Here is a 26,678-nt window from a genome sequence, read left to right on the forward strand (position 1 = left end):
AGCCTGAGAATTTCCAGGCTTTGCCTTTGACTCTTGGTTTATATTCTGTGCTGCTTCCCGTGCTGGGGAAGGGAGCAGCAATGTTTGCCAAGAGGGACTCCAGGAGAATGCTGATACTGGAGAGAAGTGGGACTGATGATGGAGAGCTTGCTGTAGGCAGCATTTCCAATCCAATCATTCATTGCCATGTCCAAGCTGTAACATTTGAAAAGGAAGTCCCTAGATCTGGAGTCACCTGGGAGCTTGCTGGCTTGTGAAGCATCTGTTGGTCTGAAGCTTAACAATCATATTTTGACTGAAGATGGAAAAGTCATTTCAATCCATGCCACTAGTGGCTTACAGTGCTTTTTCCATTTTCAGAAGTGAAATCTTTTCATCACAGTGACAGCAGATTATATGCAGAAGTAGCTGCAGTAACAGTGTTCTGGTGTTTGTGTGCACATGTGCCTGTGTTACACACAACTGTAAAATTGCACATAGGAAGGACCAAAATCCTCAAATAATTCTTAAATGACACCAAGCAAATTTTAACTTGAATGCAAATTTTGAATATTTTAAAACCTCACATAACCCACCAATGTGACAGTTTTTAACTTAAGGCAGCACTAATTCCATTTAACAGAAATGGAAACAGCTTTTGGGGCAGGAGGAGGTTGTTGCTTTGCACATTTAGGCGAGCATATGGCAAGCTGATGAATATGTATTTGGATATTTGGGGAGCTGGATGAACCTTCTTAATAACTTATATGCAAACCTGCACTATTCAATTAATTTAAAATATTTTTTAAATCTGATAATTTTAAGTTTTCCTACCAGTTTTGTGGTTTAAAACTGATCAGTTTTCCTCTTACATGAACTAGCCATATTGAAGAAAGCAAACTCCCAAATTAGCTCTGATGCACTGTCCAATTTTTATAGCTGGAAAAAGACGAGCAACACTAGACATATGGTGGAGTTACAATAAGACAATACCCATTCCAAGTAATGAAACACAAACCCATGTAAGTATCATATGAACTGTACTGGTGAGATAAAGCAGATTGAACTTTATTTCAAAACCAACGTCCAGCAGACTTTGAGACTCCTGTGCTGAGACACCTGTAGCTTTAATGATGCTCTGGCCTGGTTTAAAGGAAGAGTGAAAAGCTCCAGTACCTGACACCTGTATTGTTGTCTGATCTTCAGACAGGCCCTCTGAAGAACAGTGGTCACAGAGCAGTAAGAACCTTGTGTAGTTTGAATACAAAAGGGCAGGTGAGGTTCTGATATGTTTTTTGTATTATTTTTTGGGTACTGATTGGTCAGGCTCCCCCCCCTCCTTTTTTGGGGGGAGCATTGTGCTACTTGCAATTGTATGCACATAATACAGTGGATGAAAGCTTTTCATATGTGACACCTTTTCCCTCCTTCCTTTCAGATCTTGCATTTGTAGGGAGCCCCCCTCAGGAGTTTGAAGTGAGCTTTAATACACTGAGAGGGTGCAGTCTCCAGTGAATAATGGAGGGGGGGCTACAAAGAGGCACAGACGAGCCCTTGTGCTGCAGAAAAGGCAACTGATGCCGTGCTGGGTCGAGCAAGGGTGCTCAGTGACAAACCAGTCTTCGAGCTTTAAGACCTTGTTCCATCAGTGCCAGTAAATAGTGCCTTGCAGTGGTTGGTTGTAAGCAGGCTGGGCACATGGTTACAGGATGCAAGCATGGGGGCAGGCTCGTCGGGTGGCCACAGTGAAAGCCCTGTAACTTTGCAGAAGCTTCAGCTGTAAGAGGCAGTGTTAAAACTGGGGCTATAAACACTTGGTAATGCCACCTTCATTTTTCAGAAGGTCACGTTAGAAAACGTCAGATGCTTTTATACAAACATTAACTATGATGGGCGAGTGGCGCTGCCACGCTTCAGACCTTGGCTGACCTCCTCCAGTTAGTCCCTGCCTCTGCACTCCTGTAACCTTTCTGTGTAGATAGGCTAACTTGAAAACACTGGAAGCACACCCAGAGTAATTTCCCTAATTGTCTACTCCTGCACAGAATGATACTGTATAAGAATCCTGCAGAATTTATTTCATAATGAAAAAAAAAAAAAGAAATATCTAATGGCCATTAATAAGAGCTCCAGTACCTGGCTTCGATGGAGATGGCTGGATGAAGTACTGCATGTCTGCAGGATGTCAGCTCCCTGCCTCATCACCTAGAGGTGAGTGCTCTAAGTACAGGCAGTTACCATGCATGATTTGTTTTGTTGAGAGGTGGAGGGGCTGAGGGGGGAATACAGACAGGCTTCCAGAGTTGTATCCTCTCATCATTACTAAGTAAGCACTTTTTAAAAAATATTCAACATGTAGCAAAAAACCTTCCAGTTCCCTGTGCACAGCTGAAGGCTTTGCCAACACTACTGCTTTCTTACCCTGACTAGAATCTAGGGCTGCCTCCTGCTACCCTGAGTAGGAATGAGAGTTTATAGCTGAGACAGAAACAAACCCAAAAGGAATTTACTAGTATGAGTTTGTCACTTCACAGTACTCATTCTTTCATTTAAACCTTAAATAAAAGATGTAAATGCAATTAAAGTACAGGATATTGCACAAGACACTAAGAAAGCAAAAGGTGTGAAATCAAGAATTCAGAACTAGGGAACGTCACATTAAGGCCATGGATGTGTTACAGAGGAAGCTGATGCCAGAGCCGAGGGCAAATCCCAGCTCTGAGTGCATCCCAGGGCAAACAGAGGAGGAGCTACAATAACCCAGTCCTTTCTTACCCACACAACAGTGTAGGTAACGGGAAGTAATTGGCTGACAGCACCATCCAGCAGATGGGATTTCAGGCTTTAGAGCAGGGTTTAGTTATCCGTGCAGAAGTGAGTTGTGGCTGTCATTCACATACAGCATGTCAAGGGTGGGGGAGCAATACCTGCAGGTTCCACCCTGGGCTTTGTTCCTCTCCAGGCACTAATTCCTCCCCTGCAGTACCGGTCACTGCACTGGCTGAAGATGCTTTCTGATGAGACAGAGAAGGAGACCCCCATTGCCGATGCTGTGCCTGATCAGCAGCTCTGCTGGGAACCTGAGGATGGCCCAGGTAAGCCCTCAGTGCAGACACATACCACTGGCAGCACACAGCATTGCCCCTAAGGGAATGCTTGCTCCCACACAAATCCTCTTTGGAAAGGCTTTTGACAACAGTTACAAATACCCAGGTTAAGTTTCCAGAGGTTAAAAATATAGCAGATTTTCATAATGGCATACCAGAACTGGCACTATCTTTAAAAACACATTTCACTATCTACCTTAAGTTTACGCATTTTTAAAATACAGTAAAACAACTAATTTTCCACTAACTGATTTGGAATCTTTTTTTTTTTTTTTTCCAAAAATGCTTGAACTAAGGAGACAAGAGCACGTACACATGTAGGACACTGTTCCACATACACTATTTTCAGGTGGTTAGTTTTAGAGCTGAGTACTACCTAAGTTTGCCTTACAAGGCAGAATGCTACACATCTCTTCAGTTTTTCATTCACAAGTGTTCCCTAGTCCTCCAGCCAATCTGCTGAAGCAACATTATTACTGATAAAAGGCACAGAATAAAGGGTAAGGACTAACTTGCAGTGTTAAGACCTTCACATACACATGTCAAAGTCTGATTTGAATTTTCTACTTGAATAGCTTTAGAGCAATATTGTGTTTGTGGTGAAACTTTTAAAATAAGTCAAATTTTGCATCTTCTGACGGAAAAGTATCAAATCCTGTTACTTACTCTGAAATTTTTTTTTTTTTTTTTCAAACCAGGGCATTACCAAGTTTAAGTGCAACCTTTCCCTACTTGTAAAGAATTTGTTTTTATGTCAGAATGTCTCAAAGGATACCCCAAGATAGCCCGTGAAACTTTGAATTACTATCTCTAGTGAAGTCATTTATGCATGTGAGAGTTCTGCAGGTAAGCAGCTTCAAGTACCAACACAGGAAAGATCTTTCGTAAGTTCCTTTTTAATTAGGGACTTCCTTGCACTTAGTTCCTGCAAGAAGTGACCTGCATTTTACATGCTTAGTTTCGTTGTTTACTCACCTATACCTGCAATAATTTTGCAAGCGTGGTCACTTGTTGAAGAGTGGTAGCTTATTCAGTGTTCTCAAAGAATGTCTGGATCAGGTTACTTTCTCCTCTAGAGTCAAAGTGGTCAGCCTGGGCCACTCACAAACACAAGGCATCCATCCCTTATGGCAACGTAATTTAAAAATGAGTCACAGTGTAGGCACAAGTACTACCAGGCTCTCATATGACTCAATGTTCTCATGAAAAAGACACTTCACACTGCTCTGAGCAGCTCTTCTCTTCTGCATTTGCCACCCTTCTCTTCTAGTAAGTGCATCTCCATACACAGTCAGTGTCAGGTGATGACTAACAGACCAGCTTCAATGCGTACACAATTTGTGATCAGTTAATACAATTTAAGGGTGAATAATTTAAGTTTTTTATGTAGTCTGCCTCACATAACTAGACACAAGCTTTAAATTCCAAATGGACATTCTGGATTTGCAAACTGGTAACAAAATCTCAAGTCCAGACAGAGGAATAGACCTTTGCAACTTCTCTCACAAGCTGTGACAGCATACTTTAGATCTTTAACTACAGAAAATTTTAAAATTTAATTTTAGAGATTATTTTATTCTCCATTCATCTCATTTTGTGTATTTCAGGTAAACTCCACGCAGGGGTACAGATCATTTAAGTCTGTTTAAATCAATTGAAAATCCAAGTTGCATATAAAATGTGAGAAGTTCATTTTAAGTTTTAATTATACATTTGAAGTAACCTTCTGTCTTTTTTTCCTAATTCCAGTTGCTCTGTATTCTTCTCTTTGCTTCAAATATTCTGCTTTGCATTCTTCATAGAATGATGGGTCAGAATAGCTGCAAGACAGAAAAATACATAATATTGGGTTTTGTCTTGGAATATGGAACAGATACTGCACATTAACACCCAAAGAAAACTTGCCTGCCTTCAATAATAAAATACCTTTTTTTTAAAGTACATAAGTGTTAAAGCTATCTTTGTAAACTCTAAGTAGTAAGTTGGTCTGCATTCTCTCATGATACTGTTCTCTCTTGAGGCATAGTCGTTTTCAAGCCTCTACAGTGAAGCCACAAAGATGAAAGGTAGAAAAAGGGAAAGACATTTGGTGTTTCAGTTCGGCTGAATAATTTATTATTTGCAGTTACCTTCCTCAGTGTGGGAATCTGTTGGAGTCCACTTATATTTTTTTCTGCTGGAAGAAGGTTAAAGTGTATGTCTCAACAGTAGATATGTACGTCCTTGATCACTGTATTCTTTTTTCTTATAATTTTGTTTTAAAGTATAACAATTCATGTACTAAACTTTTTTTTTTCCAGTAGCATTTTGTTTTATTTTATTTTTTAAAAAAGGCAAAGGTATAAAACTGAGTAACTCCAGCAAGTTCTGATTGCAGTTAGGCCTGAATTCTCACCTGGTTGGACGTGTTTTTTTCATCAATTCCCAAATAACTTGAGAATAACTGTCACTAGTTCAAAGGCATTTAACCTTAATCTCTGGTTTAACAGAGCAGGACACATATTCCACCAAACAAACAAACAAACACCCTTTTTCTCCCAGTGAAACTCAAAACATCCCCAACTCTCACTCTGGCAGATTCAAGAATCTAACACTTCAGCCTGATGGCACTGGGGATAAATTAGGACTTCCAAAAGAAACATTTCAATCCACCACGACATCAAGTTGACCTTTCTTATATCTAACAATTTCCCACTGCTGCTGCTATTGCTGTTCACAACAGCAGGACATTTTCAAGACAGACTAAATCTTAAAGAACAGTTCAAGAAGCAAAATGAAAACAAACTTATCCTTCATATTAACAGAGTATGAAGGTGCTTCACTGCTCACCCCCATCCCCACATATGTGATGCAACAGAGCAAATACAGGGCTACAGGTCACCTGGGCTGAAATATGTCACCATGTAAATCAAGGACAGTCTTTACAGCCATATATTCATAATAAAATCTTGTCAGTTAGGGCCTGACCAGCACGGTTTAATAAAGAAAAGATACCATTTTCAGAAAATACATCAAAGTCCCTAACCTTGCATAACCCTTTTGAGAATAGTTAACATTTCTACTCATTTGTAGATTAGTATAGGTAATGCACAAAAAAACCAACAAAAGCTTATGAGGGACTTACTAGCCAACCAGGCAGTCTTTCAATGCTGTGTTCTCTTCCCGACACTTCACCACCATAAGAAAACCAGTTTCTTGACAGCATTTAGTAAAAGCTGGGAAGCAAAAAAAACAACACAAATTAAATTAAAGTTACAAAAATGACAATTAGTAAAAAAAAATCCTCCTGTGTGTAGGAGGTATCAGACTTGATCTGATTTATTATTATTACTATAACCATAGTTGGCCCAGAGTCTCATACTGTTTGCAAGATCTTTGTCACTTGTTTAGCAACAAGATTTTAATTGGGATTCTCCCCTCATCATGTAACACATTCACACACATACTGCTATTGCTAATACCAACAGATTTTTGAAATTATTCTTTCAGCAAATCCATGACTTTTGTGCCTGCTTTTCATACAGTCTACTCAGGGCTATCACAGCAAAATAAAAGTAATCATGAAAAATTAGGTAAACCTGGGTTGTTAGTGTTTCGTCTACAGTGAAAGCTTTTGGAATTGCTGAAGCATGTTTGTATCTACATTAAATTAATTTAATCTAAATAAGGAGGGCAGCAATGCTGACAGCAATTATTGCCTCAAAGAAATGCCACTGGCAATAATCTTATGTGAAGGTTTGGACTGGAGATAACAAGCTGTGAGGTCATGGTTCTTTCCTGGCATTTCCAAAAATCTCTCCTGAGAATGCAAGGAGAAAGTTGGAAGTGCCAGGTTATACTCCATGGCACTACAGTGCTCCATGAAGGACTGCTGTCTTCCCTGTATCTTCTCTGCATTGTGTATTGGCCTGTAGCTGTTCTTCAACATGGAATTTCTTCAAAGTCCAAATGCCTAGTAAAGAGCACTGTTCACAAAAATATTGATGATCTACATTTCTGGGACCATGATCTCTGGCATTTAAGAACAATTCAATTGCTCAGTGAAGTGAAAGTACCTAGTCTGTTTTCAGGGTCTTAATAACAAGTCAGTGAGATACTAAAACAGAACAGCAAAGTCACAGTTAAGGACAGGTTTTATCCAGGAGTAACTAAAATTATGCCTCATTGTTACTAGCACCCCATACAGATGTTTCACTGAATAATAACTCTAGATAAGAATTAGCTGTTATTTCTATCAGAAGACTTCAAACTGTTTTGTTCTAAGGGGTCTGCTAAAAGGTTAACAGCTGCATTTAGCAGATGGAAAAGAAAGAGAGAGAGAGAAAGCCAAACGTCCAAGATCAACCAATAGCCAGGTCAAGAACAAAGCTCCTCACTACTGCATCCCTTCCAGAATTGCATCCATTTTTCCTCTTCTAAGCTTTTCCTGGTAATGATTTAATGTCCAGCAAATTTAGGGGATTAAGAAATTGTTATCTCCTTGCACATATTTAGCAAAATTTACAACTAATCCAGTACAATCAAAAATTAACACTGATACATCATTCACAGTATAAATCACATTATCTATGCTCAGTGTATCGGTACAATCAGTATCATATGCACATATATATGTTCATGCATTACTTGCTCTGTTTTGTCCGAAAACTTGGACAGTAAGTAAGACTTGTAAGTACTTCATGTACTTACACTAGAACCTTCCATTTCTTGTATGCAGTGATCAGACATGTAGTATTTACAGAAATAGCAATTTTTGTATCTCTTCCATTCTTTAAGCTTACTTATATATTCTTACCTATTATACTTATTATACATTCTGAAGTCACACTAGGCATCAAAAAGGCACCTCAAGCACTTGCAAGTTACTGACCATGTGAAAATATGGGCACGACTGTCAAACACATCAAGTGTCACGTAGTCCTGTAGCCCGTCCTGTATGTGTTCAAGACATTTAGCTGAAGTTTCAAATCTGCTTCCTAAGTAACTATTGATCCTGTATAATGATGTAGCTTCCATTACATCAAGACTCCAATAAGCAAGAGAATAGATTTGTGCCTATAAAAGCAGTAAACCTCTCCTTTGCTCTGAGCAGATGCCCACTGAAATGGGCATCAAGCAATCATGGACCTGTGTGGAGCAAAATTCACCTTGTAGTATGCTGGACACTACCAGCAAGACTTCAAGGAGAAAGTGAACCAACAGCTGCAAGCAATCCCTAGGTGAGAATAATCTGCTTGCCCATGGTTGTATGAATTAGGCTTTTACAAAAAAAATTTACAAGTAAAGGTAGTATTTGCTGAAAGTGATGATAACAGACTTAAGTGTCCTTATACTGCCAAAAGTATATATATATATACATTCGCAAAACTTCGCAAAGAATTGACTTCTTATCTACTTTTAATGTATTATTTATTGATGAACACTTAAAATGTGCTCCAACACAGCACCTGGTCTTACATACTTGCAACTTCACCACCCACTGCCTAAGAAAGAGATGAAGTATGCAGAAAATGGGTTTAAACTGACTGGGTAATTACCAGTTGGGAAGACCCTGTAACCTGTGCTCAAAAAAATAACACCAAATTTCTAAGATCTAGTTCAGTATGTGTTTTAGACCTAAAGTCATCCAAATACGCATGCACAATTTTGAGGAAACTTCTGGGCAGCTGAAGTTTACAAAGCTCAGAACAAGACACAAAAAGTGTTATTAGGTTATTGAAATGTTTCTTTGGTTTTCAAAGGTGAACCTCACGTTTCTTCTGTTCTTTCCTGGACTGTTTACACTGACTGTCCCTATATCAGCATCTCAGAAAAATCATACCTATTAGTACATTTCTAAAAATGTCCTGGTTTGGTTTTTTTTCTTTTTTTTTCCTGGGAATAAACTTCCAATGCCTTTGAAAGCTTATGGTCTGTTTAGTGACCAGTTTGATTTCTACTCTCCATGGGCACTTCTCTAAGTGCTGTGCTGAGGTTTTGGGTTGAGTTTTTTTTGTAGTAGTAATCATTTCTTCTGGAAGCTGTGAAGTAAAAAAACCACAGAAGACAACGGGAGGTCCCTCTCACTTGTTAGCTCACCAGTCTTGATTGGTTAAAGGCGTGATGTCCCAGGGAACTAAAAAACCTGAACTGCAATTGCAAGCATTCCCTGGCTTCAGAAAGCCACGCCTGCAGTACATGGCCAGGCAATGCTGCAAAGTGATAAAACTGCTTCCAGCTATTTAGCTTTAACATTACTGATGCTCAACAACAGAGAGGAAGAAAAGAGGTTAAAGCATGTTGGGCATCCTTATAATGAGCACACAAAACTTGATTAGCCCTCTCTTCTCTTTAAAAGCCATGTAAGGAGTGTGGTGCAAGACAGCTTTAGTTATAAACACTTACCAGAAACCTTACAGGAGTCAGGAGAACGTTCTTTTATTTTTAAATTTTTTTGGTTTTTTTTTTTTTATTTTAACTGTTTAATTTTATGCTTTATCTTGCTCACAGAGGGGCAAATACTGATCTCTTCACTCTCATGACCAGCGACAAGACTCGAGAAAATGTCATGAAACTGAGTCAGAGGAGGTTTAGGCTGGTTATTAGGAAAAGATTTTTCCCCTAGAGGGTAACTGAGCACTAGAACAGGCTCTGCATGGAAGGGGTCACAGCACCGAGCCTGAGTTCAAGAAGTGTTTGGACAATGCTTTGAGAAACATGGTGTGATTCTTGAGGTGTCCTGCACAGGGCCAGGAGTTGGACTCAATGATCCTTGTGGGTGCCTTCCAACTCAGCATATTCTCTGATACCATGAACTCTTCCATGAAATGAAACGTCTCAATGTTGAGCAGCACAAAGAGTGTTAAAACTACTGGTTTGGAGAATAATCTCGCAAATAGTGCACAAAAGGTCCAGATATAATCTCAAACCAAAAATTTATCCTCATCTCTGTAATCTTGACAATCACCACTCATTCCTCACTCAAGCAATAGCTGCATTATGGACCAAAGTTTCAGGGTGCATAGCAAAAGCAGTAGATACACAGGATCTCATTACAAACCTTTTGTAGTTTAACACTTTAGCAGCTCTGAGTGGTAATCAGAACACTAGAGAATCCACCCTCAGGCTCAAACAAACCTCCTTCCTGATACACTGCACATCATACAAAGAAGAGTTGCTCTTTCAGAGCAGAATTAATCTTTTCATAATCCTGTGTATGATCCAATATTTATGACTTTAGCAAATTACTATCTGCGATTTTACAAGTTCATGGGCTGATTTGTTTTCTTTCTTCTCAAACAGCAGCGAAACTAGAGATAAATTTGAGCCAGTCTGCAAATTCATTGCAAACTGTAACACAAAAGAAAGACATGTTTCAAGCAAACAATAAAAGTTAACCCAAATATTTATAAATACAAACTAAATACACTGAGGGACAGAGGTCAACGCAACAGAAGTGAAAATGCCTTGTTCGAGAGGGGAAAAAAGCTTGCCCTTGATAAAATCAACCCTTTGCCAAGGCTTTTCCAGGACAGCTACATATGTCCATCACTGAATGCTCTGTGCACAGACAAGGACAGATCCACTACTGCGTCAACAAGCTGCAGGTGCCCACCAGTTACCACGGAAACTGGCCACAGATCCCCCTTTCACCTGCAGCAGTTACGGTTCATGACAGCATATCTGACACAGGTTATCCCACAGGCTCCTCTCCGTGCTGTAAGCTGTGTCTAGCTGTGTGCTGAACAGTTCATTGCTGATTTGAGGCTGGATTTCACCTTCTTCCTCTCTCAAGAGAGAAGAAAGCTCTGTGTTTCTCTTGTAAGGCAAATCCAAAATAAGCTTTAGGCACAGTTCTGAGACTTTTAAGTCTCATTATGTTTTGGCCATTACTGCCACATAGAGAGATTTCAACTGCTAAATCAAGCCTGCCATTTTGTGCCTTCTCTAAATCAACCACGTATTAAGGCCAAAAGGTAACTTTGCCATGACAAAGGTGTGCTCTCAACTGAACAAAAGCTGAACAACCATGTTTGAATACAGAGCAATTCAGTTTGTCCAGTTCTCACCTGGTGACTATGGCATACTGGCATGTGCAGGTGGATCTGCCTACGGTGGGAAGACCACGTAGATCACATGATTTCCAGGGACAGACATGAGGGCTTTTTGGCTGAGGTCAGCGATGAATGAGCCCTACCAAGGACTGACTCTTCAGCAGGGAGCATCTCAGACCCTGAGCAATTTGGGGAAGCACCTCCAAATTTGCCCAGGATGCAAAAGTAGGATTTCACTGGGTCTCCCTATCCCAACTTACCTGCCTGAGAAAGCACAACACAGAGAACAAGCAGAAATTAGATCCTGACTCATGCAAAGTCACAGAACAGAAAAAAAGAAAGCCTTTAAAAAGCCTCCTAAAATTACCTATAAAGCTCTCCAGACATGCATTTTTAAATAAAAATCCTATTCCAAGTCTCTGTGTAATTCTGTTCAAATACAGAACTATACAAATTATGTTGCAGCTGTCAAGAATTAGTTTTGAGTGTCTGACAGTATATTTGATGGTTGATTAAAAGCTGCTTTAAGTTACAGAGCACTCTTCTATTAAGGTTTCTTTGATAATTAGCTAGAAGTTTGACACAACAAAGAACACTTTTGTTTAGAAAGATCTTTACAGTCCACACCAATCTTTGCTGAAAAAAAGTAGCATCTAAGAAGAATGTTCTTCTTCTGTATTTCTAATTGCTTTTTCCCCAACTCTGTTTTATGACTTTATTACAAGGTAATAAGGAAAGCAGACGGAAACTGACATGAAACTGGGTAACGGTTCACTTATCACAGAATAAAGACTGGACAAATTATTTCCCTGTCTGAACAAGCAGTCAGAGAAGCATATGCAATACACACTAAAGTGTTTATTTTAAAAGATGAGATACATTATCAGGAAGTTATAACAAAGTTGTTGGGGGTCCACCAACAGATGTCCTAGTACATACACTTCCTAATTTAAAAAAAAAAAGGAAACAAAAAGCCAGGGTACTGCCCATTTTCATTCTAAAACATATTCACAGGTTCAAGAAATATTTGCTCCTGTATGACAAAAATAAAAAACTTGTAGGATTTTGACTCAAAGGGACAAACCAACATCTGGCATAAGACAGAGCCACAGCTCTGCTGAATAAAGGTGATGATTTTCTTCCACACCATTAAACCAGACAAGGTTAAAATTTAACACTCTTAATCTCAGTGTCTGCAGACTTACAAACAGTGGACAACAAAAACAAGGCACCATATTTACAATGCAAGTATTCTTTCTGTAGTCCCCAATACCCCTCCACCCCCAAGCAGAATTAGGCTGATTTCTTCACTGTGTTGCATTCAAAATGAAATGGTGGAATCAGTGTGTTGGACTGCTAAAGTTTCAGTTTCTTGTATGTAAAGGAAAGACTCTATGAAACAAACTGTAATGTCCTGCCCCAAGCATTAAAAACAAATTGAAAGTTGGGGGGTTTTTTGTGATTCAATAAAGGGGAACAACCAGCATTAGATTATATTTGTAGCAGATTTTTAAAGGACTTTTTTTTAACTTTAAGTATTTTTAAATATTAGATACCTAATTATTTCTTTCTGCAAACATTAAAGTCTTTTCATGCTCAAAGCAAGAGAAGAACAAAAAGCGTTTGGGACTCATCTCTAGACAACCAGATATAACAACACCAAGGGATCATCCCTGTTATTTTCAATGTATGAACTGTTTGCAGCATGAAGGCTATTTCGGAAAGTGCCTTTTTTGTAGATTCAGACTATAACAATATTTGACACTTTCATATTGCCTCACACATTACAAAGTGTTCTACAATTCATATAACATTAGAACTTCAGTTTTATCAATTATAATTGTGCATCTATTTTGCAGATGTTCTTGTACACAAAATAAATGAAATATTCCCTATTATCAAGATAAATTGATCCTCTCAGGTCTGGTTCTCATTTATTTAAAGACTTTACAATTTTACTACTTAAGAGAAAGTCCTACAGAGGTGTTATCTCACCATTTATATTTTCTCAACACTTATGATACTGCTATCACACTCTTAAAATAAAAAAAAAAAAAAGCTTGCATCATGATTCAAACCACGCTTATGTTCTATTCCTGGGGTAGGTTTTTTCCTCCACACAAAAAAAGGAAATAGTTTTGTCCAGTGTTTGGGTCGTTCCTTGGGGTCTACCACTGGGTGGAGAAAAGATGCCCAAGTAACAATGGAGATTTAGGGGGGGATGGCGGAAGGAGGAGAGAACAGATCCCTTTAAAATGTAAACAAGGACAAGATTTTCAAAATCTATGTTTGTAAAATGTGTACAAAAACATTAAAATGATCCAAAACCTTGTCAGTAACATTTTATGGTAAAGTTGTTATGCCTTTAATTTTGTATTAAATTGTGATTTATTAGCTTGTTACTTTGAAGATTACTCAGTATGCACAGAACAGATGACTGGTGCATTTAATGAGCCAGAGGAAGTAGAAGGATGAACACAAAGAGATTGTTTTATATTGTAGAGTAGGAGCTATTTGATATTTCTAACACAGTACAAAAGAAAGCTTCTCTGTAGATTGATCATGGTTCAGTTAACATCACTGAATATCTAATACCTCCAACTCAATTAATTCTCACCTGATTAAGATCAGTCTGATATTCAAACTAAATCATCTCTCCAGTCAAGTAGAAATCAATATTTCTGATTTTACTTTTAAATTAGAAATACAAATAAAATACACGCATCGTCAGTATGCCAGGAGTAGCTTTCCCATTCCAGTCTACTATGGCATGCATAACACAGCTGATTAAAGACTTATTCTAATTTGAGCAACAATATATATGACAGATTAATTTGAATAGGAGGAGATAGCATGAAATAATTAAATGCATCTTATATAGGGCAAAGAGAAAATTGACATAAAATAACCTTGATTCTTTCAAGTGAACCTCTGTTATCAGATCAAATACTTTGTCTACACAATTTTCGTTTGCTATAACATAAAAATAAACATATACTTTCTATTTTTCTGCTTATCACCAGCCCCCCAAAATCTGCTGAATTTCGGCTTTTGTAGCTCCAGTGTACTGCTGGGAGCATCTGTCCTAAGGCAGATGATCTACAGTAGCACACAATTCAGGGCTGGGGAAGAAAGACAATCCCAGGAATTCAGGAATTTTAGGAAAGGGGTATTCATCCTCCTGCCCAATCTTTTCCAGGGCACTCTCAGCACAGAACAGCAGCTTTATCTTGAAGTACACCGTGCAAACAGAGGATTCTCCAGTAGACCACAGCATCTCTGGCACTCCATTATGATACATCCCTCGTCTCATGATGTAGAGGTGAACATAAAGCAGGAGAGAATCATCAGGAAAGCAAACAGTACAACTGTGAACTTCAGAGAAAGAATATTTCCCCAAAAACTATAAACTGTTTCTCTAAACACAATGCCTTGGGATAAAGAACGCCTGCTGCCAATATCCTAGAAACAAATCTGAAGACTTTGCTTTAGGGGACATTTAGAGATGAGAAAATAAAATACTGATTCAGACGAAGGGCCCATTTGTCCTGTACACCATCTTTCCCAGAAGTCAGTAACAGCTGTTTTAGAAAAATGTGTTCGAAAGTTTACATTATGGAAAAACGTTTTCTCAAGAGAAGTTTCTTCCTCACCCCTAAGCTTGGCTCATAAGTTCTCACATGCGCTTCAAAACCCTTACAATCACTTACATGGTGGGTCTAAAGTGACAAGCGCGCAAAAGAAGATGAAGAAAGAGGGGGAAAAAACATCCCAACACAGGAAAGATACATGCTAGCCTGAATTCCTTTAATATCTATCTGCCCTGGCTTGCTCAAGTCCTGCTGAAGTCCCAACTATCGCAATTGTAGTTATTTGTTTCATACCATGCGTGTCTTTTTCATTAGCAAGTTTTCAAAATCCTGCTGCAAAAATTAATTGGCCTCAAAGTATCTCTCGGCTGGATGCAGAACAGGCCAAAGCAGTAGGGAGGAGATCAAAAATGTTTGGGCATTGGTTGTCCAGGGTTTTTTTCAGAACAATCCAGTTACTTGCCCTGTAAATGCCATCTACCTTCACTTAGGAACTACAATCTTCCAAATTTTCATTTCTTAAATGCATTGATATTACAAGCTACTAAGTTTGGCCAACTGCTTAGAATGAGCTTTCTAAATGAATATAGGAAATCAGTGACTTATTTAGACTTTCTGCTTCAAAAAAATCCTTAAAAAATTTTTTTTTCCATTTTGTTGTTTGTGGGGTTTTTTTTGAAACCATAATACCACACCAGTTCTGAAAACACATGTAAGGCAGGTAGGGATTCTCCAACATCAGTTAATTCAATACAGAAGTCATTGCTCAGCTGCTGATCTTCTTTTCATTACAGAAACATTAGTAGTGTTTCTGTTATTTTCAAACCTAACAATCAATAAAGATAGAATTTTGGGGGAAAAAAACAGGATCTTAAGAAACTAGCATCAAGGAATGATGAGTAAATCAGGAAAGCCACAAACAATAAAGACACAGTCCTATTCCAATACAGTGCAGAGTCTTGTGCTGGGGGAAATCGCCTGACCAGACTCACTACAAATGCTGCATAGTTTAAAATTTGCTCCCATTCAGACTAAGAATTGTGGATGTTTGTTAAGAGGTATATCCAGAAACCTCAAGAGACAGCAGGGCAGTACTTTTGTTTGTCCCAATTAACCCATACTTATCCACAGCAGATGATTGGACCTTTTCTTTCTAAATTCATAATAAGCACCAAGAAACAGGGAATGAAACTGAAAAGCAGAGTATAAGAAAAATTGTTTTATTTAAGGAAAAAAAACCCCCACAACACAAATAACAACCAGAGGAACACAACCAAACACAGTAATCCAAACCAACCCAATCAGTTCAGCTAAACAAAACCCAGACTAATACTTAAAATTGTTAACAAAAATATGACAGATTAAAGTAATTAAGAGTTTTTTTAAAAAAGAGTTCTGAAAAAATATACACATGCAGTCTCACTGTATTTTCAGGAGCATTTAGTTCTGTTGCTTAGACAAGGACAGGTCAGCTCCCCTCATTCTACAACCTCTACACATGAGATCTGACCAAAATGTCTTCTGGAGGTCAAGGGGTGGAGAGATTAAATATAGTTTTCATTTTGATATGAATGCTGAACGTGCATATGAAACCTGACTAGGAAAAGTGTTTTTTTAAGTAATCACAGAGCTAGAGAAGATTACTTCTAAAAACACGCACCTTAAAATGTCAGACAGTATTTCCCTGACTATCGCTAAATGCTGATGAAATGCTGTGGTAGACATAATTTATGAGTAATATGTCTTTAGTCAGTGGAATTTCAACAAACTTGGAATTCAACAGCAAATGGAGTTTTTGCACAGAAGATACAGAAAAATATCTGCTTGTCACTTTTAGTGCTGTAGACACAAGCTTGACCTGATCTGATCTTCTCATCCTGGATGTACAGAGTTGTCAGCATTTTTATATGCACACCTATACACTCATATCTACACAAGTATGTATATTTTGCCCCAAACACACAGAAATCTAGTACACTGTCGTATTTATTAAATTCCAGCAACCCACTTCTTTAAGAGCTAAGAGACACGTCCTCCTGCTTCTGACTAAGCAAGACAGCCGGAGCACAGAAGTACATAAAAGAGGGTTATGTCCTCAGAAGACAGGGGAGAAATAGCAAGGGCATAACTATTATGCATAAGGCTTTACAGTGACTGTATTTTGTCAGTCAAGGCAGATTTAAGTGCTCAAAGATGATGATCTGCCGGGCTATGTGGGCAAATTCATCAAGAAAAGCAGACTTCCTTTTCTTCCTATTGAAATTTAAAAAAATACATCCTTTTAAGCAAAGTAAGCACACTGCTGTGAAACAATTAATTCGGGTAAATCATGATTTGGGTAAATCATGATTTGGGAATGTTTTTGTCAAGCATAAGCATCATCTTCTATTTAAGGTTTCAAGTAAAGCACACCCAATGAGTACAGTCACCTAGTTAAATTGCACTGGTTTCAAACAACTGCTTCCTTTAAGACTGACTTGATCTCATTGCCACCCTGCAGTAAGTATCCCTGACATCAAGTGTTACCATACCAGGCGCTGGAAGAGGCAGAACTGGAACAAATGCAAGTTCCTCCATGGCTACTGTCTGTCACTGCCTGCTTTTATATAAACAAGTGCATCCAACTCGAGCTGCACAGAGCAGCCTTGCCACTGCTTATCCTCCCGCCTCCGTCTGGAGCTGCTGAGCCACTCAGGGACAGCTGAGAAGTTAGGATAACAGATGATTAAAAGAAACAACATCCCCCTCCCTCTGTCCCATAGCGGCTGACTCTTTAGTTGAACTCCAAAGTTAAAAAAAAATGTATCTGTTTCTAACAGACAGAGCTTTACCGAGCGGCGGAAGTAACAGTAATGTCCTTCTACCACACGGTGGGGATAGAGCAGGGCATTTATGTAACTCCTGAAGAGGCACTTGCCCAGCTGTTCCACCGTGACACCAACTTCCAGTTACAGCATGCTGTTTTGGGGAGTCTCCCTTTTTGCCTCGTCCCCCCCACCCCAGTTCAATTTACTGGAGTTCCAAACTATGTTTTTAACTCAAAGTTCCAATACGGAAGGTTGGTAGTAGTAGCAGTAGTTCTCCCTCCTCAGAATGAATCAAAATATCCTCTAAGTAAAAGTGAAACTGATTCCAGAGTTCCAGCTAAAGGGTGAGGGCAGCTTACAGAACAGGGTCAAAATTTCAGGCCTTTTGGGCACTCCAAAAAGGGTCAAATATTAAAGATTAATACAGTTATTAAAAGAGGAAGTAACTGTCACTTTCAGGTCACAATCCATCCCCAGCCATTATTCCAACATCTCCAAACCTACTATCATGTACTTACTTTACTTCACACTATCTGTTTAGTCTCTTTTTTCAGACACAGCTAGCCTAATGCTGGTCTGGAGGTGTGGGAAGAATTCCTGCTGAGCAAGGTACTACTCAGTGCTTGTAAGGATGACAGAACCAGAAGTGCAATTTTTCAGAACAGAAAATAAAAATTGTGTTGTGTCTATATTTTGAACTGAATAGTGAAGAGTAACTTGACCCTTTGCAATCGTTGCCACAGTGTGATAAAGTATGTAAAATTACTTTTTCAAAAGAAATTGCATCATTGACTGTATTTAGAATTTCAGACTTCCCTATTTATTTTATTATTTGAAGAGATTACTTTTAACCATGTGACAAGAAAGCACACTACTAAAGCTTAGCAAGATCTGGAGATTTGGTAGCAGCTGTGTAACATTTATCTTCCATCTTCTATAAAGTGTTTTACATAAACATCTGCAATAACCAGGTACCTAAAAAGGACTGAATACCAGCCAGAAAATAATCCAGCCACCACACTCTTCCTGTATCTTTGAAACTCTTACACAAAAGCTTCTTGAAATGACAATGCACAACTTGGTATTTTGTTTGGGTCCTGGAAAACTTTCCAAGAGCAGCAAGCACTGCATACTGCCCTGTGGTAACAGGGCACTTAGGATGTTCCCCTTGATCAGGAACTCCCCCCACACCACACATCCTTGCAGAGCTAGTAACACACGTTTTCTTCAAACTTTTCAGAGACATTATGTGGACCAGATGAGGCCAAGGTTATCCAGAACAATGCAGGACTGGTAGCTTATTATAACCTTATTTACAGATCAGTTCTGTTGTGGACCAAAACCTGCATAACTAACGATAGCAATCAGCTCAGGGGCTTCCACTCACAGAGGGAAACTGATCATGGAAGGAAGGGAAAAAAATCCTAAAAACAACCAACAAACCCTCCTTTCTAACCTACAATGTCTTTTCATCCAAAGCACAGCTTCCAGGAATCATTTACTGCCCAGGAAGATTGGGCATGGACATCAAGCATCAGAGAGCAAGAGAAAGCAGAAGTGATGCCACAGAGCTCTGCTGACAAAGTCACAGGTTTTGACAAGGAAGCACCAGGTTGAAGCCATGATGTTATGCCCAAGCATAGAGCAGATACATCCAAGCAAGTGCTTCTGGGATGGTCCTGGCTGTTGGAACCAAACAGTACCAGGTCAAAGCATTGTATAAAGCATTAATCTGTATAAGGTATTGTAATAAGAGACCTGATTTCATAGAGAAATTAAGAGATGAGGCCATTTCTTCAGAGCAAACATTATAATTCTGAAGACAGTAAAACGAAGTATTTGTAGACAGGGGACTTGCAAACAAGCCTTTGACAAATCTACAAAATAAAACAAAATGCATCAGGAAGTAGGTATGAAAGCCCCCTGAAAAAACAGAAACTGTTCTTCATGTAAAGTTTCATGGGTAAACAGCATAAAAATCTATATAAGACCATCAACTTTACTGGCACAAATCCAAGTGCAGCTCAGTATAATGAAGCCTCAGGGACAGTGCTCTAACTTCTGACAGTTGACTGCTCTGTGCTCCTCAAGCTGTACACACACGTGTCCTCAAGTTTGGCAGGAGGTGGTTGTTTAAGTGCATCTATTCTGCCTGCTCCAAGTACCTTGTTTCTGATGCAAGAACATTTTAGAGTAATACAGTCTCGCACTATTATGAAAGAAACAGCAAAAATAATCACATAAATGTGGTCGCTGTACTTAGAAAAACAACTGCACTTTTATGAATTTATTTAGCAATTGTTCAATAAGTATTAACAGTGTATCTGCTACGAAACCACCAGCACAGGAAACATTAACAGGTAAGACAAGGGGAAATATACATGTAGCTTTAGTTTAGAAGCCATTAGTCACACTTCTTCCCATGGCATGAGGATACTTCCTATGAAATACCACACAAACAAACAAGAACTACTCAGGTTTGGTCAACTGCTTTCTAAAGAAGGAGACCAAGTTTGTCTCTAACACGTTCTGCCACAGGAGCCATAACTAGGGACCAAGATGTGACAGAAGAGTCTGCACATCAGCCAGTGGCAGCTGAGGACACACAGAATTCCAAGTAGCACTCAGTGGTTGGGACACAAGCAGAAACTGATTGAGGGTCCAAATGCTACCATTACTGTGGCCTTTTCATCAGCACCTTTACATCCCCCAGTAACCTTTCATCATCTATGTTTACATAGGACTGAAAGCTCTTTGGGATACATCACGAGTTCTACGTAAGGACCTTTCCTGGTTGAGACCTCTCAATTCTATGACTGGGTGACTGTGAGTGCATTCTCCACTGGTACACTGAAATTAAAAGAACATAATCTGGCTAAAAATCTTTCCTCCGTTTTTTGGGTTTTGAACTAAATGAGCTTTCCTCACTGAATGCAGATGTACACATGCCTCCACCACAGATTTGTCAGCATGTAAGTTTTTTCCAAAGACTTGTCTCACCTTTATTCTGAAAGAAAAAAAAAAAACACCAACCAAAAGCTAGCATATGCTGTATTAATGTAAAACCCCTAGAGGGCAACTAAGCTTCAATTTCAACCTGCATAAATATTCAGTTCCTTAACTAGTTTACAGATTATGTAAACTATTTCCTTCAACCTTGGGTTTTTTCCTCTCGTTTAAAAGAAATGAATCCTTTTCATTCTCAAATCACATTACTGCTGCCTATTTAGTGTAAGTTAATCACCACTGCCCAACTAGAGACTGAGTTCTCAACCCAACAAAGCTTAAATGTGCGCAAAAGAGAACAATAAAGAAAACACATGCAAAGGCCTCCTTTAAACAAAGAGAAAACAAGCATATGAAAGTCTGAAATCACTTTCTTTGCATTAAAGAGCTTTAACAATACATCTTGTTTATTATTCAGCTTAGTATTAATTTATTGCATGGCATCTGTTTTCTTGTACAGCAGTCTGGTTGCAAGTCTCAGATTTATAAACTGAAGTTTATGCTGTTGGGATTATTTGCCTGTTTTCCCCTGCACAGTATAATTTCAGCCTTATATATTTTGTGGCCAAAAAAAAAAAAAGTGATGAAACAGGAAACAAGATGTCAAATTAGTTATGAAAAATAGTTTCGTTTAGGTTTTGGTCTTCAGAGTCCAGACCTGCTGCTAGTGGTGAAAGGAAAAAGAAAAAATCTAAATACTTGGAGTCATAGAATTAAAAAGCCTTCATTCAATTCCAATTGTTCTCCCCAAATTTTAAAGTAGGTAACTCCAGTGTCCACATGAGTCGTTTGTAATGAACAAGCAGGCATCAACTGCCTCTCCCTAATTCCACCGAATATTAATAATAATGGCCAGCCTTCGCGAGCGAAGATCCGGAGAAGGTCTTTACACCTTCCAGCCTGCGCATTGGATTTTTTAGGTGAGACACAGTGTGCGCGGAACTGAGCCCACCCTTTAATCCTAAGGTTCATCTGTCGGGGCCAAGCGAGCTTGGACGGTGGCAGCGAGGTCCTTAGGACGTAGATGGATTGCCTTTAAGGGCTAACGAGCTCCATCTGCCTGGGAGTGACCCTGACCGGGAATCGAACCCGGGTCTCGGCAGTGACACCAAATATTAGTGAGAGCTAATCTACTCTACAGATACTATCCTGCCAGCCCACACCTGCACAGAACTTCAGACATATTGATGTTTATCATTAGAGAAGACACTTAACAAACCAATGGGACTCCCAAGACGTGGAAGCAACCAGAGACAGGTTAAAAAACAGCTCAAAGGAATCCTTAACAAATGCCCACAAAGTCTAAGGATTTCTATGTGGTTTTTGCAGGAGACCAAACACCCCAACAAAAATTCACAGCGTAGCCATCCTTGCTTTATGCATACCAATGCAGTGCCCCCATATGCACTGACCGTGACAATTCTCCTTCATCTATTGTCTTATTCCCATTTATATGTGTAAACAGAGACTAAAAATTACTTATGGTGGAATTCACTTTACCTAATTTTAGCCACCTAAAATTTACATGTCTTGCCTGAAGTTAATTCTGGAAGTACCTCGCTTTCCTTCTTGTCACCTTGAGGGGGAAGGGGCTTTGGGGAGAGAGAGAGAGGTTGATACTTCTGGAATGCAGTTATGTCCCATGTAAGAGACACAACATAACATCCAAATGTCTAGAACTAGTATGAAATGTCTCCCATCCTACACCACTTAACAATAAGATCAAAGGAAGAGTTCAAGAAGCTGACATAAGTCTCCAAAGTTCCACTCACAGAGGTCTCTTCTCTGAACACTGCAGAACATGATGAAGTAAATTCTATCCCTCTGGAGCTTTGAAAGACGGCAGAAGGGAGAAGAGGAAGGGTAGACTCTGTTTCTTACTCAGATTCACCTCCTCTGATTGTTTGAAATACAATAAGGTTTTGGTGATCATTCTGACTTTTTGCTGCAAGTTCGGCCAAGGCTTAGGGAGCTGAGCACTTGAAAACTTTTAGTCCAAAACCTGCCCAAGCACTTGAAAACTTTTAGTCCAAAACCTTCCCAAGTAAAAAGTCATTGTGCAATCAGTTAGGGTTTGGACACACAGAACACTCATTACTACCATATCTCTTTACATGGATGGACACGGCACATGGTAGAACACAAACTGCAGTCTTCCAAATCCAGCACTTTTCCACAGCAGTAGTAATACTCTTCTGGATTTAAAAGTCCAACTCGGAATCTTACTTCCAACAATAGTAGTAATGAGATACTAAATTCAGGTATATAAATGAATGTGTAAGTAGTTATCTAGAAGAGAATGGAACTAGCCCATCAACTTATAAAAAAATAATAATCACATGCCATATTTTCCTGAATTGATATTTAAACTGCAAGAGAAAAAAGAAAAAGATGAGACCAGAACTATTCATCTGAACAGTTTGTTAGGAGAAGGCAGTCAAAGCAAAAGTTGCCACCTCTGTTAAATATCTTCCTTCTACTGAAGGGCAAAAATTATTTTTTGGGGTTGTAATTTACTAAGTATTCTCTGCCCAACAGTGAATGTTTCTCAAAGGTTTATGCACACTTAGTAACTAGTATTTACATGAATTTGATGGCAGAGTGAAGAGACAGATTCCCCAAACAATATTTTGTTTTAAAACTGCGGAAGTTTCATAGTTACTCAACAGATGGAGCATATCAAAATGAATTTACACAATAGTCTTGCCGAAGCAAGAGCATTCTTTTCCACACCATTCTCACTACCCACAAAGGACTCAAAACTTTCTCAAGCTGTTTTGAATGTATAAAATAATAAAAATCCATCACACATACACATATATGTTTTTTAACTTCCTTAAATTGGGAATAGCTTTCAAAAGTATGGGGACACCTGTATTACCAAGACAAGGTTGAAGAACATTAGTACTATTACTCAACAATCATGAATCATTGTTACACACAGATAATATAAAATATTTTAGACATAGGACTTTTGATAGAAGACACCACAGAAGCTGTGAGCTCTTTTAGCGTCCCGTTAAAGATTAGCTAGTTAATTACTAATTAATTAGTAATTAAATCATTGGTTGTATAATCCCAACAGTAGACATTCTTTTATATTCTTCTTTTCCATATTCTATAGAAAGCAGTGGTCAGTTTCTTTTCATTAACTAGATATACGTTGAAGCCTACATTAAGGTAATAATGAAGAAGAGTGCCTTAAAATAATGTAAGAATTTAAACATGATGACATGGCACAATTTTATCCTGAACTTCCCATTAGGCAGAAAGAATATATATGCCCAAGTGAATCCCTGACAGTCAGTGTGCTTGTGCTGCTGCACTGGGTCTCACTCACAATGCCATGCCATGTTTCTTCTACCATGTTGATTCTTCTTTCAAATACCTCCCTCACTGAGGTGCTCTAATCTGGAAAGAAACAAAAGGGACATTTCCTGTGCACTCAAACTTTGTGCAAGCTGCATTGTTGGGGTAGGGAATGGGATGACACACAAGACAGGCAACAATCTTCTTCACGTTTCTATTCTATAGCCATACCCAGAATGGGTATCATGGACAAATTAATGCCATACAAAACCTCTAACACACTGGTTTTCCGTATTTAGGAGATCAATTTCTTCAGCAGTATTTAGACTATACTTTTGTTATGCTTCTTAAACAATGAACAGAAGGCACACTGTAAATTGGAGAGTTTACATGCATTAAAAAGAAGCGCTAAAAAAAAAACACTCAAAAAACATGTGCAAAGAAACAAGAGGAGGAAGTCAGGACAGATAAGGAATGACAGAGATTATTTACACCAGAGAAAAATAAAGAGTACTTTTCACCATTGGCCTTATGAATCATTTTGACTGGGCTGTCAGATTGACTGTAGAAAACTACCACCCCAAAGGCAGGAGAAAGAGCAATGGGCAACAAAGTTTGAAGCTGCAGACTGTGGTCACTCTTGTTTACTAGATACCATTTTCTTCAGCCTGAAAGCACTAGTTCTTCCTGTGAATTTTAATGTCATTTCTCTACATCATAACATTACAGTTTTTGAGGTTTTGGGTTTTAAATTCTCCATACTTCTGAAAACAAGTCTGGACTCTCAGGGTTCAACACCTTCCCTAAGCCATTTCAGGGAGACTCTGTGGCAGAAAGAGTTTTCCAGGATGGCTACTGAACAAGCCTTCTATTTTTCTTTTTTCCCTTTTCCTGTTTAAGATAAATCAGACCATCCTATTTCTTTTATTTAAAGTGCTGCTTTTATTCAGACCACTACTAGGAATCTACCCAATGTCTAAGAACATAAATCGCTTCATATACAAGGAAAAGTTAGTTCAGGCATCAAAACCTCGGAATTTAGAAAACAAAAAGCATTCTTTGAAAGGTAAAATAAAACTAAGCACTGAAATAGCTTGTCTATAGAAGTTGAAACACTAATCAGGTTACAGGACAATCACAGCCATGCTACATATGACCCCAAGAGAAGATGAAGGACCAAAATGTTTTCTAAAAGTCCTTTCCAGCCCTGCATTTCTTCTATGCTTGAAAAACATGCCCTCCAATGCAGCAGTCATTTTCTAGGGTACTCAGCTTTGATACTCATTTTACAGAACTGAAGTTTATGCTTTTGAAGCACAGTTAGACCGGTCTAGACTGCATCCAGAAGTCCTGCTTTCAAGTCTCTCCTATGTCTTCCCAGATTATATGGTTTTTGTCCATTTCCCACATATTAAACCATAGCATTCGGAAGTTCGTTTTGCCAACATAAGCTGTGTCTCCCTAAAATGACTTTTAGAAGGTCTTGACAGTCTACAGCGACGTCTACAGCGACAGGTGGGATTACATTTCAAGCCAAAACTTCACAGCGCTTTTTTACACCAACTTCATGAGCATTCCATTACAGCAAAGGGCATGGGATATTTCTGTCACCAAGAAATAAAGCAAGACCTGTATCAAGCCTGGCATGCAAGTGTAATGATAAATTTACACACATGAGCAGATCATATTTCATGCTTCAAAATGGACTATTTAAATATCCTTGAAATATGTTACTGATCTGAAGTCTTGAAGGGCATATTTAGTTTATATTGAAGAGGGGAAAAAAGAAGAATGACTAGATACCTCCTTGAGAGATTCGGGATCACAGACAGAAGGAAAGAAGCCTATAAAGTGCAAGATTTATAGGTAATAAAAGTCATACAAGGAAATCCCGAACTTAACTACTAGAAGTCCAAAAAAAGGCCTTACAGACTTAAAGAAACCTTTCTTTAAACCCGATTTAGGAAAAAGATAAGAAGGCAGATCCCTTAATACCATAAATAAAGTCTCAGATTCCCTACAACTATTTCAACTTCTTCCCAATACAGTTGACAGATACCAAGAGAAGACTGTTCACTCCACCCAAGAGAAATTTTCATGCACCGGTCTTCTACACTGTCTTCTTAAAAATTCCTAATGTAAATTCCTTTCCCACTCATTATCATATCAGAATGATTACCTTCCATCCCTTACATGACTCCTTTCAAATCTTTTTTAGTATCCCTCTCAAATCCAGATTACAGCAGCTCAACTGTTTTTCTTGTTCCCTGATCATAATTTAAAGCCTCATCCATACCTCCAAAACTCTAGGAAAGTTCTAGCATTCCTTGAACATCTCCTTTCCCAGCCTCTGACCAGCTCTGCAGCTCTTGATTCCTCATCCAAAATACCTCTTGCCTTCTGTCATATGATTCCACTTCCTGTAGAGGTTATCTATCCTGATCTTAGGTAGCACACATTCCAGGTGCTCTTTTCTGCAGGACTACGCAAAATAAAATTCAGAGGGATGGCAGTACAGCACAAGTGTTTTATGACCTTTCATTACTGTACCCTATGCTCCCTCCTTAGGCATCAGACCTGTAAGGAGAACATTCTTCAGAACACAAACCTCTCTATCCTTTTTCTGTGTAGGACCACAGGGACAATTACTGGAAAGCAGTAACAATAGCAACCAAATTAAATTTGGTGGTGGGAAAGAGGGGGATTTTGTTGTTGTTGTTGTTATTAAAAGGACCTGAAAAATGATGTACAATAACATGGTTTTAGTCAGCAACAAATAACATTGTTCCTACTTTAAAAAATAACTTGTGCATCATCAGCATTGTTACCACAGGACCCATTAACTTC

The 26,678-nt window shown here is 38.8% G+C and overlaps 1 protein-coding gene across 1 annotated transcript in view; it reads right to left on the reverse strand.

Moving 5' to 3' along the window:
* Positions 1-2,469: 2,469 nt before the first annotated feature.
* CMC1 (C-X9-C motif containing 1) overlaps positions 2,470-26,678 on the reverse strand; it is a 46,302-nt gene continuing 22,093 nt past the window's right edge. Inside the window, exons 3-4 of the mRNA XM_050319271.1 lie at positions 6,211-6,301; positions 2,470-4,906 (exon numbers count right to left, since the gene is read on the reverse strand). Coding sequence (XP_050175228.1) covers positions 4,792-4,906; positions 6,211-6,301 — 206 coding nt within the window. The 3' untranslated portion in view covers positions 2,470-4,791. The remainder of the gene's footprint in view (positions 4,907-6,210; positions 6,302-26,678) is intronic.

Source organism: Myiozetetes cayanensis, unplaced genomic scaffold (genome assembly GCF_022539395.1).
Source record: "Myiozetetes cayanensis isolate MyiCay16 unplaced genomic scaffold, myiCay2020 scf1, whole genome shotgun sequence".
Classification (NCBI taxonomy): Eukaryota; Metazoa; Chordata; class Aves; order Passeriformes; family Tyrannidae; genus Myiozetetes; species Myiozetetes cayanensis.